This window comes from Chroicocephalus ridibundus, chromosome 2, assembly GCF_963924245.1.
Source record: "Chroicocephalus ridibundus chromosome 2, bChrRid1.1, whole genome shotgun sequence".
NCBI classification, from domain to species: Eukaryota; Metazoa; Chordata; class Aves; order Charadriiformes; family Laridae; genus Chroicocephalus; species Chroicocephalus ridibundus.
In genome coordinates this window covers 113892598-113908918 of record NC_086285.1, presented here as the reverse complement: position 1 = coordinate 113908918, position 16321 = coordinate 113892598, and the positions used below count along the sequence as shown (strand labels likewise).

The 16321-nt window shown below is 40.6% G+C and overlaps 1 protein-coding gene across 11 annotated transcripts in view; it reads left to right on the top strand.

The window, feature by feature from the left end:
- PTPRM (protein tyrosine phosphatase receptor type M) overlaps window positions 1-16321 on the top strand; it is a 481345-nt gene that overhangs the window by 452336 nt on the left and 12688 nt on the right. For all 11 annotated transcript variants that reach the window (XM_063326582.1, XM_063326581.1, XM_063326579.1 and 8 more), the window contains 6 exons: window positions 5835-5951; window positions 11027-11181; window positions 11471-11606; window positions 12192-12341; window positions 12795-12968; window positions 15321-15452. In XM_063326582.1, coding sequence (XP_063182652.1) covers window positions 5835-5951; window positions 11027-11181; window positions 11471-11606; window positions 12192-12341; window positions 12795-12968; window positions 15321-15452 — 864 coding nt within the window. The remainder of the gene's footprint in view (window positions 1-5834; window positions 5952-11026; window positions 11182-11470; window positions 11607-12191; window positions 12342-12794; window positions 12969-15320; window positions 15453-16321) is intronic.

The following is a 16321-nucleotide window of genomic DNA, read 5'->3' as shown; positions in this document are numbered from 1 at the left end:
TTTGAGGAGCTCCAGCTAATTCTGTAACCATCCTTCATCTTGGCATGGGCCCACTCTTCTCATGTGCTCTGTGCTCAGGGTTATTTTCCCCAGGGCTGTACTAAGGTGCACTAATTTACAGCCCTTTTTAATGCCCAGTGGGAGACAGAGTTGCCTAAACGTAAGCAATGAAACAGAGGCAATCCATATTCTTCTGTTGGTACTAGCGATAGAGAGAGGAACACTACAATAGCTTTACCTTGGGTCATCTTTACCCTAAAGCAATTTTCCTAGACTAATTCTGTTCTATGGCCAAAGTGTGGCCACACCGTGAGTTTAGCCTGTCATCTTAATTTCATCTAATCCCAGCTAACAGGCTGATGGCATGCTAACAGTATACCTGATTCTTAAAAACAAAGGGACCACGCTGATTCCCTCAGGTGGAAAGCATTAGTGTATGGCTACTACTGGACATGTCCAGAAAGCCAGCTATTCTGGACAGAAGCTCAATGAGAGTGCGTCCACCAGTCAACCTAGGAATTGCGCTGCTGGGGCAACATAAGGCAGCAGAAGGTGGAGAATTATATCAGCTCTGAGTCGTCCCTGGAAGAAGTTAGACTGAGATAGTAAAATTCATGGAGACATCTCTCCCCCTCTGGGAGCTGTGAACAACAATAAAGACTTCTGGCTGCCATTGTACAGACCCATTCGTCTGATGGTGCCAAATAATATCTTAAATGTTGTATTTCTCAGTACTCTTCCATACCTCTCTTAGAAAACTGTAAAATGAGGTATAAATCAATTAATTGACTTGCTCAAAAGCAAACAAAGAAAATGAAAACAAGAAAAACCAGGTTTTATCTTCTGTCAAAGGTTGGTTTATAACTTATAAAATGTTCTTATATCACAATACATTTTTTCTTTGAAAAGTATTTAAATAAAACCACTTTCAATTATTGGATGTTCTTTTACTTCGAGTCAGCCAAATAAAAGTACATGATGTTATCCTAGCTACATCTGTAAAATCTGTTAAAAAATTTTCACCAGTGAGCTTGGTTGGCTATTTCATTTTATATCCTAGAGGTTTCACTTCAAAATTTATGTCTGACTTATCATCATTACTTAGTTCAGGATTAATTTTAAATTAGAATATATAATACTGCTCTTGACTAACGACAATCCATGGAGTGCATAGCCGGTTATATCACCTTTTTGCTAAGAATATTTCAGAATCAAAGGAAATTGGAAACTTTGAATAATCAGTGTTATTTAAACTGTTCTGTACAAACTACAAAGTATATTTCACAGCCAGCTCACATATTAATTCTGTAATATTCCTCCTATTCCAAACCTCTAAGTAAATGAATTACTGTCCTGGCTTTCATACTGCCTTTAGCTAGATGTGTCACATTGCCAAATGGCTAAATATACAGCTTCGGAAGTCACAATTTGTGTTCATTAGCTATCCACTGCCTACATTGTTTGTTATATTTAGAAACAGCAAAAACAACTTTCCACCTTCATTTCTAATTCTTAGTTTCTCATATTAGACTATTTTGCTGGGGGATGGAGCTGGGGAGTGGAAGTAGGTAATCTTCTTCTCCAAATTTCTAAAATTATTAGTAAAATAAACATGTTTGGAACAATTGGACAGTGTACCTTGGGATGAATAGATTAAACCAGAGCATTTTCATTATGTCTCTGGCAATCACCCTTTTATCTCATCTTGTGATGAACATCTGTATTTTTTGGCACGTTGTTAGGATATAAATGTGGGGTGTATCTGAACAAACTCTCAATTATAGTTCTGCTCAGATGAGATTTCAAAATTATGTTTTCTACTTTGCGGACGATATTTACTGGTATGGTAGCAACCGTGTGAAAAAAAAAATTAATGAATTTAATATTCAATTCTGGATTCATGTATCAATTATTTAGCTAAACCTTCTGTTCGTAGGGTTTTTTTGTAAAACGCGTAGCAAATGTTTATAAAAACGGAAAGAGATTCGTCAAATCACAGTAGCTAAAGCTGTGCTAAAAAGAAAAAATGAACAAACATATGTTACCAGCAATGTTTCTCATATTTGATGAGTAAACCCATATTCTGTTTTGTTGCAATTGTCTTTCCGTGTGCAAATAAAGGCCCTGATCCAATAAACATTTATAAGTGTGATTTTGATTTACACTATTTAATCTACTTCTGGTTTTAAGACACCTTTGCGTTTATTTGAGAGGTGCTGGAGGAGATGGGAGACTGGTCTTTAAGCATTTAGTTAACTTTTGGCTCATCAGGAGTCTGCAGAGTTCCCATTTCTAGAGTTTAGCACGTGCAGCAGCATTACAGAACAAGAGACAAAAGTAGGAAAAAAGCCTGAAATTAAAAAAAAAAAAAAAAGAAAAAGTGTTGGGGTTTTTTTTCCCCCCTCCCAGTGAGTGAATCATTTAGTGTTGGTGTGTGGCTCTGACTGCGGCTCTGGCACCATTCCCACGGCTGTTACAGCCCCTATTCCACTTGGGAGAGTTTTCAGGAAATTGTGTTGTCATGGATCCTTCTGCTCAGCTCCAATCTGCTCCATGCCCAAAGTCCCCTGTGCAGCAGAGTAAGAAATCCCCGGCAGGCCCAAGCTGCGTGAGGCACGAAAGGCTGTAACTTCTGTGCGACATCCCCCAGTGCTTCCCTAATTATTGCACTGGATCATCTTAAATAAGGTTTAAAAAAAGAGTGGAAGCAAATCCAACAGTTGAGGCGTAAGAAGGTGGGGACTGTGCTCTTCTAAATTGGTCTTTCTAAATGTCCCTAGTTCTTAATCATAATCCAGACTGTCTAGACTTACCAAGTTAGAAACAGGCATGTTTTCCTTCAAGGCTGAGCAATTTAATTCAGCCAGGGCTGGTGGTTTGTTCCCGATTGTTTATTTTACTAAACTAGAGCTGCTTTGAGGATAGCAGGCGCCCATCAGAAAGAAACAAGGCTAAAGTTAGGAACAAAGAGACGTGCCGATCAGTAGTGCTGTGGCAAGGATCACCCCTGCAGCTGCACCCTTCCAACGTGCCTTGGCCAAACTCGTGGGGTTCAGGTTCCGCGTATGGAAAGGATAAGTGAACAGGCAGGAAAAGGGGAGTCAGCTCCAGAGACGGGGTTGTCAGTGGGCTGCTCCAGTCCGGAGGTAATGTGAATTGCCTTATTCTGCATGGGGAGTCGAAAAATTATCTTAGCCATAGGTAGGAAAACCCTGTTTCAGAGAATTCCCGGCAATGACTATAAAAGGGTCAGTTTGCTGGCCTAAGGGATCTGAACAATGGGAATTTTCTGGATTATTTTAACAACACGGACAAAACAATGAGCATTCAGTGTTTTTCACTTAGCTTCTATCAGAGGGTTTTTGGAAATACAACCAAACAAGATAAGATCTGAATAAATATCAAGTAGATACAACAATAGATAGCAGCAGCAACTACTAAACTGCTCGCAGCAACGTTTAATGCTTTTGAAATGCTTGTTCATTGCTTTGTAACTGATAGATATGCTTTAGAGATGAATACACGTTTGCCAGAGATCCTGCCATTTAGGCAGCCTGGGATTTTCCCTGGGCTTGGCCCTTGGCTGGTGGAAACCTCCTCATCCACACGGAGGCCGTGTTGGCTGGCTGCCTGGGCAGCGTGGCAGGGGGGAGCAGTCTTGCTGCGCTGGCCCCTGGTGCAGGAGTGCCAGGCACTGCGAGGACCGCCCTGTGTCCCACCTCCAAGCCTCTTGCTATTGGAAGGGAACTCTATAACCTCGTGTTTGCCAGTTGTCCTGAAACCGTGCTTAATACCGGGTGAAATGTGAAGAATACAAAGAATTTTTCTTAGCCAATACTAATGCGGTTACTAGGTCTGAAGACAAGCATAGAGAAATAAATAAAAACCTGCTTATAGCTACCTCCAGCTCTGCTCCAGGAGCTTTCCATCAGCTGTGTAAGCAGGAATAAGCTCTTAAGGTGCTTGTATAATTTTGTGGCTGGGAGCCAGGGCATACAACTGGGCTACTCTTTTTCTCTGAAGAGGATCCTGATGTGGGGCTGTGTTTTTCCAGCCCTTCAACACAGTTCTATTCAGATTCAAATTTTATCCTGCTAAAGAGTCAGAACAAGGGTCAGAACTACTGACCCTGCCCGGACGTACTTTTTGTTTTGTCAGCCGATGTTACTTCTTTGGTGTGGCAAGAACTGTCTTCTGTTAGACAGTAAAGAGGGGTTGTACATGATTATCAGCTACGTCACTAGAAACAGATTCTGAGGAAAGCATTTTCTTCTGCCTGGCAGAACAAGGTTTGGCTCTCTGCGTAAAGATTTATGTACTGACCCTGGAGTTTGTATAAATAAAACATTTTATTCATGCTTTACAGTTTTCACCGTATGCTTATACACATGTTCATCAGTTTTACCTTTTGCTCAAGACTAGACATGATAGTAATCCAAATATTTTGTCCTGAAAATGGGTTTGAGAAATACTGTACCAGTTGTGATGTTTAATTTTTTTTTTGGTTGTTTCTATCAGTTTTCCATTGAATATTTGAAGTTTGGGGGTTTTTTACCCAGCCCATTTATGTGTATATTTAAGTAAACCAGTAGACTTATATGTATTAAAAGATCCATTTTAAATTTTCCCTTCGGTGAGAGAAAGAGAAACCATTCCACACAGCAGATGTATAACAGATGCTGTTCCGAGCATGTACTGCACTACTGGACAATGGCCAGATGCAGTGGTGATGGCATAGCAATTACCGTGATAGAGGAGAATAAAACTGAGATATAAGTAATGTGCTAGCTTCCGCGCCCACCACCTTGTCCACACAAATGGGAAGGAGGAGAAAATCCTTAAGTCTGCCGGCTATCTGCATCGTCATATACAGTCCCCACAATGACCCACGTTAAAAAATAGCAGAATAATAGCACGCTTGAATATGTTAAATAATGTGAAGTCCGTCCCATCTAGACCACACCAGGGCTCAGAAAATCTGAAATACAGTTCACAAAGCCCACTTTCTTTCCATCTCCATATCCCAGGATAAATTTGCCAAGAACGCACCGCTCCAGAAGCCAAGTGAAGTTACTATGGAGGAAAGGGTAATTAATCTCACCTGACCTTAGCCATGAAGAAGCCAAATAAATACCTATGCGAAGGCAGTCATCTAGACTCTGTTCATGGTTAACAAAAATAAAAGCACCTCTAGAAGGCATTTGTCCCACTCGTCTTAGTTTGAGCTGAGATCAATCCCACCCATAGCATTTGGGGTCATCTAGTGAATTGGTGTTAAAGCCCAGACATAAAACTCATCGCTTGACTTAAAGAGCTGGGTTTTGCCATTTGACCTCTCATTGGTTCCTTTGGAAAGTTAATCTGAGAAAACAGATACTTTGCTAACAGTAGAGAAGATCCTTTTTGTCCAAAAAAACCACATTTTCATTTTAGAGGATAGGAAGATATTTTTGAGACAAATCACCAAATAGAGTTTGGGGGAAAACCTTCTGGTGGTAGTTGTCCTTCTGGGCCCAGCCTGCGTTGGAAAGCAGAGGAAATGAACGGTTACTGCCACTGAGTTATGCAGGGTGGAAGTATCCCTCGTGCTCTGTACAACTTTGCCTTACTTTACTAACCACAACAAAAATCTCACCTGCAACTCTGAAGATGTCTTTTTAAAAACAAAGAAGAGGCAACGTCCCTTTAGCATTAATCATTTCCACATGTAGGAAATGTGACTGTTTTGTGCGTGATTGCATTTTGAAACAGAAATCATTGCACAGAATACAGAATAGATTCAGTATGAAGCTTCTAAAATAAATGAAACTTAATTTCCTTTGTATTTTTTAAAGGTCAAATGCTGCAAATACTGGCCAGATGACACAGAGATATATAAAGACATTAAAGTTACCCTAATAGAAACAGAGCTCCTGGCTGAATATGTGATTCGAACATTTGCAGTAGAAAAGGTAAGTTTCCAAATTCAGTTTTCTTAAATACAATGGTATCTGCCTAAGTAGCTTATATACAGACTAAACACGAGAAAGCTAAATGGTTTGACTGACATCCCAGATTTGTAGCTATTATTTTGGGTAAACGACTACCGCCCTCTTATGGTAAACTGTGTTTTTCTTGAAATGCAGCGACTTTTCTGTCCTTTCCATCACTGTTGGCCCCTGTCTGAGTTAGAAAAAGTGATGTTCCTTGCCTAGGAGGAATCGAAGCCTGCCTCCCAGCAATCAGTTGAAAATCACATTCGTGCTGTTTTCCCACCTTATGTTCCGCACAATCAGTTTCTGTCCGTACCAGAGGCTGCACGCACCATTATTCAGAAGTCCGTGGTGGAGGATGCTGTTATATGTTGGGCCGGTGTGTTCCTGGGCTGCAGGAATAGTTGAAACAAATTAATTTTATTTTCAAGGCAATTTCACTTTTCATGTGGAATCAGTCTTTATATGGAGAGTTCCAATCAGTGTGTCGTATTGGTGTTTATTAGAATAATGCCATGCTTACTAGATCATGTAGCTCTCCCAAACAGCTTGCAATATGCGGACAACGTACAATTAACAATAAGGTAGTTACTGAAAGTGAGAACAAGCAGGGTCAGTCAAAGCTGAAGTGCTTCATGCGCTTTGTATCAATTTAAGGGTTTTATTCCGACTTCATTAAAGGACGGAAGTGTTTTAGTTGCATGTGTCAAGACTCATTTGAGTTGCAAAACAATGAGGAAAGGGCCTCTCTGGAAGACTTGATATCCGTAATGACACACTGAAGTAACGTTCTCTGAGTATCACCATGAGTAGATTTTCAACTAATTAGCTTAGAAAACTCCTTTTGATTTAGTTGCAGTACCTGTGATATAGCGGTTCTCTCTAATGATGAAATAGTATTCAATTATGGTTTTGAAGAACATAATCTTTAGCATCAAAGAATCCTGCACCCTGGTAGATGAAACTGCCAAAAAGATGGCCCAACAGGGTCTCTGTACATACATCCACAGTGACAAAGGAATTAGTTTTTTTCTTGTTTCATTCTTCAAACTGATACTTAAATATGCATCAATACAGCAACCGGAAGGTAATGATAACAGAATTATGCAGTTTGAATGAAGTGAAATATTGTATCATGTTTACCGCTATATATATTGTACATCGAATTCATTCAAGCCTGTTGTTCCCTTGTATTTAGGTATTTTTAATAAACAGATGAGAAATGGTGGCTACACTTTGAAGTAGATGAAGCACTGGTTGATTTCTATTCTGCAAATTTTAAGCCCGTGCTTTGATGTTAGCTTTTCACTTCTTAACTGGGACTGGAAAAAAAGACCTAGAGGATTTTACAGTTGATCATAACCAAACTGTCTTGAATAAGTGCATTAGAACAGATAGAGATAAAAGGCACTAAACATTTTATTTCTTAAAAAAAAATCTCCATCTGAAAAGATTTCATTTAGACACTGCTTTTTAATAGTTGGTAGTTTTTCAGTGAGCCTCTAAAAGCAGTGTCGGTGTAGTCTGATTAAAGTACATTTGTTTTTACCCTATTTTCCATATTTTTTAACTCTTCCAATGGTACTGGAAGGTCGAGTCTACATCTTTTCCACCATAATTCTCTCAAGTTTATATTTCTGATCTACTGGGACTGATACTTTTCAGCCTCTCCAAGACAAGCTGCATGATGAGACAGTGTGCGCCCTAACCAAATCAGCAGACAATACTAAATGAAGGGCAGTGTTGAAATGCTGAACATTGGAGCCTCAGCTCTAAAGGACTTGAAGATTTGGCCAACAGAAACTTTAGTAATTCAACAAAGAAAAATGCAAAGTTCTGTGCCTTAGGTGGGTTATCCCCATGCGTCTGTACAGGCTGTGACATCCTGGGACAACAGCTGACATCCAAGATGATTATGGATGTAGGACATATGAGCTGGAGGGGGCCTTGCTTGGTGTGGTAGAGATGAGGAGGAGGGGTAAGGAGGATCTAATTGCAGTCTGCAAATACCCCAAAGATGTTTCTAAAATCAGAGGCACCAAATTCTCAGTAATGGATGGTAAAACAGGGGTCATTAGCCAAGAAGCTGCAGTGTGGAAGGCTTGCACTGGAAAAATTCCTTCAGGAGGAGGGTAGTGCAGTGCTAAAGCAGGTTACCCAGAAAATTTGTGGAATCTCCATTCTTGGAGGTCATCAGGGCTTAGGTGGACAGAGCCACTGGTGACCTGATATAGTGCAGGACACAGACACACTCTGATGGGATGTTGGACTGGAGACCTCCAGAGGTCCCTTCTGACCATCTTTTCTATTTGTGGATTAACATCTCATACCTGCTTCTAAAATACAATTTAGAAGTTGATTTGTTTGGAGATAAATTAATCACTTATTTTTATTTTTTAAATGGCTATTTGGTAATTACTGAGAAGTAGGGGAATGATGCTAAGAAAATTGAACCCAAAATTACATTCTGATTCTGAAGACCACTTCCTAGATACGCATTGTGATGTGTTCAGGGCTACAAAGATGATTAGGGGACTAGAACATCTCTCTTAACAAAGAAAGGCTGAGGGACTTGGGTCTTTTCAGTCTGGAAAAAAGATGACTGAGGAGGGATCTTATCAACACTTATAAATACTTAAAGGGTGGGCGTCAGGAGGATGGGGCCAGGCTCTTTTCAGTGGTGCCCGGGGACAGGACAAGAGGTAATGGGCACAAACTTGAGCATAGGAAGTTCCACCTAAACATGAGGAGGAGCTTCTTTCCTTTGAGGGTGGCAGAGCACTGGAACAGCCTGCCCAGAGAGGTGGTGGAGTCTCCGTCTCTGGAGACATTCAAAACCCGCCTGGACGCGTTCCTGTGTAACCTGCTCTAGGTGACCCTGCTCTGGCAGGGGGGTTGGACTAGATGATCTCCAGAGGTCCCTTCCAGCCCCAGCCATTCTGTGATTCTGTGATAAGGAACCGTTCCTTTGGAGTGGTTCCTGTACAGCACAACAGCTAACTCAGATGAATTACTCAGGAACATACAGCAGCACCATAAGTATTTGTAGGATTAGGGTCTACGTTCTTTAACATTGTAGGGTTTGTGAGCAATGTACATCATTTTCATTTTGTTTCAGCTGAAATAAAAAGTAAAAAATGCAGTATTTCCAAGCGGAGCATATGCTTTTATGATTCATGCAGTTGTGTTGCTATTTTGGGTTTAGAAACCAGCAGGGAAGCTACAGACATGAAAATCATTCTTTTGTAGGTATAATAAGCAAACTCATTATAAAAGTACCCTATACGCAAAATCTTTTCTAAGTAGCTGAGTGTTACCAATGAGAGACAAAAAGGCAGTCAGCGTGACAGACAGCATTTTCAAAACTAACACACAAGATACACAGGACATATCCTAACCCATGCAACAGCCGGGCACATTAATTTGGAGGGGCAGTTTACTTTTTGTAAATTGCTTGAAAATCAAGGCTGCGTACACCGTGAAGAATTTGTGTGGGGTACTCATTGCAGTCCTCAGTTTGTATAGTCACGGCATTGCTTTTTGTATGGGATCTTTGTTTCTTGGGGGTTGTGGGCAGTTGTTAGGAGCAATATAAAAATGTTTGGGACATGGATACCCCACCTACGCACAGCTATTTACGGAGTTGGAGGCCTTGCTTACAGTAGCAAAAAGCTGTTAACTAACACACTCTAAAATCCCCATGGTACAGAGACCAAATTGTATTTGAATGTGTTTGCTAGACTGTCTTAAAATGCAAATTACTTTGTCCCTGGATTTCAATATGTTTTAAAATTGCATTTTAGGATATAAGGTCATTTCTGTTGCAAGGGTGTGATCTCCTCAGTGTCGCATAGGCTCTTCATCCCCTCCCTCGCCTGCCTTTTTGTGTCGCCGTTTTGGAGGGAGACGAGCATGGACATTCCTCTGAGCAGCTGCCCAGTCTCCACAATCCCCCAGCCTGAGCTGTCAGGGCATCAGGACTCCAAGATGCACCGAGCCCACCCCAGTCGTGTAGCACTGGCATGGCCAAAATTTCTCAGTCATTGAAAACCCCGGGCTCTTTTCGGTGGCATACTAGCAATAAATTAGGAAGTTTATATGACTTCATTATGCAAAAAGGATTAGACCTTTTATATGCAAACCAGCTCAAGACAGGAAATACATCTTTAAGAAGAAAAACTGTAAACCACCAGTTATTAATATCACTGACATTTAGTCCAGCCTAGACATGATATGTCATAATTTTGCTGTTTGCTTATGAAATATGTATGATGGCCTCTGGTCTGTGGATTTCTAATGAGAATAAAATACCGGCAGCTACATTTTTAGAGGGGGAGGGGGAAATACAAGCACCAAGAAAATCAAACTTAGCATACACGCCTCTAATATCCAGACTGCTCCAGAAAGTCACATGGGAAATTACTTGCACGATCGGCCTCTCATTTATACCTGTCTTAACGTATCCGTGTCCTTCTAGACTCTGGCAGATCACTTGAAGGGTGAGCATTTGGAGGGCTACAAACACAGCCCCTGTGATTGGAGGTGCAAAAAGGTTTCTTACTATTCAGCTGTTTCTTTCAGACCAATGAAGGAGACAAATGATGAGGAAAATTATGCTGAAATTGTAGTTCCCCGAAGTCAGCAGCAAAACTCCTGTGGAGAGCAGTGGGGAAAAAAAATGTCATCTGTGCTGTATGTTCATGGCCTTGCTGCTGACCTGTTCTGCGATCATGGCTTGCATCTTAAGGCCACAGTTTTCAAAGCAACCCAGTGCTTAAATATAGAGATGAGCATCTGTCTTGTTGCTAAAAGTTTCTAACCGATCTAGTGCTAAATTACTCAGTTTTGTTGTAAGGCTTTGAAACCGGTTGATATGTAACCTTTGAACTTGCTCTCCTGCTGTGAGAAAGCTCTCCAACAGTCTCTACAGAGTATTGGCAGGGGGTGGATGTTTTACAGCAAGGCTTTTGAAGTAACATTCTTATGCTGTCTCTCGTCCAATTTCTTTCACATTCCAGCTTGTTTTTCTTTTTCAACCCTTGTCTTTTCAATAGCGAGGTGCTCATGAGATTCGAGAAATTCGGCAGTTTCACTTCACTGGCTGGCCAGACCACGGTGTACCGTACCATGCGACAGGCCTGCTGGGATTTGTACGGCAGGTCAAATCCAAGAGCCCACCAAACGCTGGCCCTCTGGTTGTTCACTGCAGGTGGGTAGAACACTGTATTGACCACTAAACTCAGAACGTACTTTTGCTTCTCCTGTACTGCATCATCCCCATGCAGGTTGCTGAAGCCACTGGACCTCTACCCCCGAGAACTTAATACATAAAATATAAACAAGAACGGCACAACTGAGTCTGAAATCCAGCAAATGCCTGAATGCAAGACTTCATTTCAATAATTATCCCACCAATCAAGTACCTGCAAGATGAACCCTGGCACTTCACATTTTCCAATATACTGCTGAACATTAACTGTGCTCTTCTTTTACTTTAGTGCTGGTGCTGGCAGAACTGGGTGCTTCATTGTGATTGACATCATGCTAGATATGGCAGAAAGAGAAGGTGTTGTAGACATATACAATTGCGTGAGAGAGCTTCGATCTCGGAGAGTTAACATGGTGCAGACTGAGGTATTGTTAATCTACACGAATACTGCCTTACGCTTTGCAAGAAAAAGTGTTCTTCTAGCCCATGAAACTAGAGCCCCTTTGTGGTAGGCACCATCCAGAAGGTAGTTTATTCAGTCATATGCAGAAAATAATCCACACAGAAACTTGAAGAACCGCTGGCCAAACCAGTGCCCAGTTACGCTGCACTTAAGGTTTGCCGTGGTTTTCTAAGAAAAAAAGAAAATCATGAGTGTGTCCTCTCCAGGGAGGATTCATTCTGGAGTACATCTTGTTGAGGCTCAGTTAATGTCATAGCACCTACAGCACTGCACAAAGGAATGAAGAAATCAGAAACATTCCGAGTTTTATTATGGAATGTTACTGCGCTTCTGTTTGTACTTGTAACTAGTTTGAGTCAGTCCTAAATTAATTTCTAAATGAGTGGAGTAAAGTTTTGTGAACTGCTGTTGTTCCTTCTGGTCTTGCTTCAGTGCTGGTAAAGTCAGAAAGTATTAGTGGCAACCACATTAGTTGTTATTTTTTATTCACCAAAATACTAGTAGTGTATGCCCTCTATGTCAGTAATTCTTTTCATTGCTTTACCAGGAGCAGTACGTATTCATCCATGATGCTATCCTGGAAGCATGTCTTTGTGGGGACACATCTATTCCAGCTTCTCAAGTTAGGTCAGTTTACTATGAAATGAATAAACTGGATCCTCAGACTAACTCCAGCCAGATCAAAGAGGAATTTCGGGTAAGTTGTAGCTAGCAGTGCCTAGAAGCTGTATAGTTCAGCTATGCTAAAGACTTCTACTTAAGTGCTTGCTTATAACCATGTGAATTTTGGACCAGGCCTGGGAGGGAAAGGGGAAAATAATATGTCACTAATTGCTCTTGAGTTATGTTAAATCATAAAAGAATGCAATAGAGCCATAGTAATATCTTCTTTTTACTTAAGGGAAGTATATTGATTCCTTTCACTGTCCTTTCTTCAGAAGGCAGGTTACTCTGCAGCTGTCTTTGAGGTTATTTTGCAGATCTGTATGCTTCCAGGATTTTTTGCTTCTAAACCCTGCCGACTATGATGTGTTTTCATTTCTCTGCATATTGATTCCCACTGAAGCTGAGCTGATCTATTCTTAAATATTTTGGAATTCTTTCACTGCTGTGTTAATTTTTCTATTGTATTGTTTACTCTTTTTGAAAGACTTTAAATATGGTGACTCCAACACTGCGTGTAGAAGACTGCAGCATAGCACTTTTACCACGAAACCATGAAAAGAATCGCTGTATGGATGTTCTGCCTCCAGACAGATGCCTGCCTTTCCTCATAACAATAGATGGGGAGAGTAGTAACTACATTAATGCTGCACTGATGGATGTAAGTCTCCGCTACATCATTAATAATAAAAAGGGAATAAGCAGCCCTCCAAACTGAGCAATGCCACAAAGTGGGGTCGGCATAAGAAGACTGAAATCCTTCTAGCTTGTTTTCCAAAAACGTGACACAAAATCTTTAAACTCCCAAGTACATTTAGGATCCCACATATGTTATGTCACAGCCAAGGTTCCAAAGCCACGCTCAGAGAGCAAGTCGGGGAGTTTTGATAAATTCAGTGTGTCTGTATTTCTCCCTAGTGCTTGAATTTTTAACCATCTGGCCTAGGAAAAAAAGAGTTACCTATTAAGACACTAAGGCAGTTAAATAGAATAATAAGGTTTGCAGCAATATTTCAGTTCCCTTTGTTTCTATTTTTAACAATAATTAACAAAAAAAGTGATTGTCTGTCAGCATAGGATAGTACACAAGCCATTACTTCAGTGTTCCCGTTTATTTCTGTTTGAATGTGTGTGTGGATTTTTTTTTCTAATGCATCTGTGGTAATTCTAATCCTGCTAATAGAGTATCACTAAAAACACTTAAACTGCCTTTACAGTCGTAGATATTTATAGCCTATCCTTGACAATTTAGAGCTATAGTAATTATGGTTGTCAAACACATAAACAACAAGAAAACAGAGGTTAGCAAAGAATGAACGCATTGTAAATGGCCTTTTTGAAAAGTGAAGCTAGAGTAATAACACTTCATAGCAGTTTTTGCATTTCTTCCCTTCCGAGTTCTCAATGCGTTTTCCTAAAATAAGCCCAAGTTCAAAACGCTCCTGTGAAAAGGTAGGTGTATTCTCTTTATGTTTATCTATGTAGAGAAACAGAGAACAAAAGTTTAAGTGACTTCTCTAGGTTCTCGCAGTAGGTCAACGGCATTTCATACTAGAACGGAGCTTCCTTGATCTGCAATTTACAGCCCTGCCATTACATTGTCTTCTTTCCCGGAGGGTTCAGTACTGTTTTGTTCTGTAAATTAAGTAGTGCTCAGAAAGAGCAGTGCCTCAATATTTGCTTTGAAAATTCTTCCCTTCTTCACTGTTGAAACAATGAGCTGGATCCAAAAGCGTGTCAGAGCAAAAGGCTCCAAGGGAGGAGGTGATTTGGGTCACTTTCCACCCAAAGGGCCCTTGCAAGGCTCCTGCAGTATCCCTGCACTGAGAGACGAGAGTAGACATTTGTACCTCTCTCTAAACACTCAGTATCCAGCAGGCAACACGATGTGTTTCACCCTCTCCACTTGGCATCTGTTGAGATGCATCTGGATCTCTTCATGTAGACCTTTAAAGCTCACTTCAAGCAAAAGGGGTAGCAAGCATAATTTTCATTATTCAGTATCAAATGAGTTTGAGAACTATTTAAAAAAAAAACAAAACCTGTTGGGGCTTCTACGTGAGGGAGTAATGGAGAGCCCTTGGAGCAACTCTCATCTGCATGCAACTTCCAGCAAGACAAGACCTGTAGGATAGAAGGCAGCTGACTGATGTACCAGCAGCATCGATACCTGCTGGTTGCAGTTTGCTGAAACTAAAACAGAGAACTGAAGTCTTGCACATCTTTATCTGTACCCCGAAACACGTTGGATTCATTTTCTGTGGTCTCTTCAGTGACTGTCTCTGAATGGAAGCTGCAAGTAGCTGATCAGATTGTGTCTCTGTCGTGGTACAAAGACTTCAGTTCAAGGCACGTAGAGGGTTCCCTGCCCTCCTTAACGAAGGCAATGGCAACCCCTCCCAAGAATCGCCCCAGTATGGCCACACTGGCCTTCAACACTCAGGAGGACGTAATTGAAAATTACACAATTGAACAGTTCCACCAAGCAGCTTAGTCAATTACACACTCTGGTACTAAAAAAACCCAAAAAGCACTGAAATTTATCCCCTGAGTATCCTCGCTGCTGTCAGAGAAACCAGAATTTCAACGATATTTCTGAAAAATAGCTAGATATTTCCTTTCGCGGGCATCATTCAAATTAACAGCTAAGTGCAGACAGACAAGATTAATCTGTCCATTAACAGCTCAAAACAAAACTGTTGCTCAAAATTTTTTAGGAGTTCCATCGGAGGCAAAAATCTCTGATGATTTTACTCTATGCCTGTGGCATAAAATAAGTTTCAGAAATATAACATCTGCAGAAGTCATATTCTTATAATACATAATAAGACATAATACAGTTTATTAACTTTGAAGCATGTAAGATCTTGGGAAGGAGCTGAAAACAATGTATTAATTATATAGGAAATAGAAATAACGCTTTCAGGCCCAAAGTTTTGGGGCTATGACTGGCATTCTGCTGAATTTTTGTCTTTTACCATTCCTCTCACCATCTCTTGTTATTTCTTTGCAGAGCTACAAGCAACCGTCAGCTTTCATAGTTACGCAGCATCCCTTACCAAATACTGTCAAAGATTTCTGGAGACTGGTCCTAGATTATCACTGCACTTCGATAGTTATGCTGAACGATGTCGATCCAGCACAAGTAAGTCCAGAAAATGGCGCCATTCAACAGAGGACTGCTAGTGCCTCAGCATTTGAGCGCATGCGCAGTTCAGAACAGCTTTAGGATGTAATTAGTTTTATAAAACAATGTTAAATACTAACACACTAAAAAATGGATTTGTAGCTTGCAGATACACATAGCGAAAGAGGAATAAATCAGACCATCAGCGACTTCTCCACCAAAACGTTAATGCACACACACCTAAGTGCACACGCCAAAAATTTATTCTGGTAAGAAAACTTGCTTTGGGCAGAGCTGCTAAAAACCAAAAGTGATGGTTGTAAAATTCTGACTCAAGTCTGAAACACACTAGTAATAGCCAAAAGTCATAAACAGAAGCCAACAGCTATTCATTAGCCTGCCCGAAACAGGTCAGTGACCTTGGTCTGCTTACCGGGGGATAGGTGTTCCCAGTGTGAAAAATCTGTGTTCTGTTTGGCACAAAATTACATTGTTAGCAAGGAGATGGGAACTAAACAAGATTGGAGACTAAGCATCCTTCGGAAGAGAAAAACAGAGCAACAAAATGTATGGGGGAATGTAATTACCTTACAAAAGAGTTGTGCATGCTGTACATGTTCTTTAGAAAATTGGAAAACTGTACCTACTGGTTTGGCAATTTAATCGCTAGCATTAATCACTAAGTGTCCTAGAGCCCGGCTCGCAATTGCGCAATTCCAAGTTCTTACACAGATATAATTTCCTTGGTTCCAACAAACTGCACCAGCCATCTGCTGGAATAACGTGGTGGTAATCTGGCTTCTAACTATGCAAATATTTACTAATTATTGGTTAAGAGAAATTGTTATTTTTTTTTATAGCAGACTGCATGTTATTTTTATTCTTGA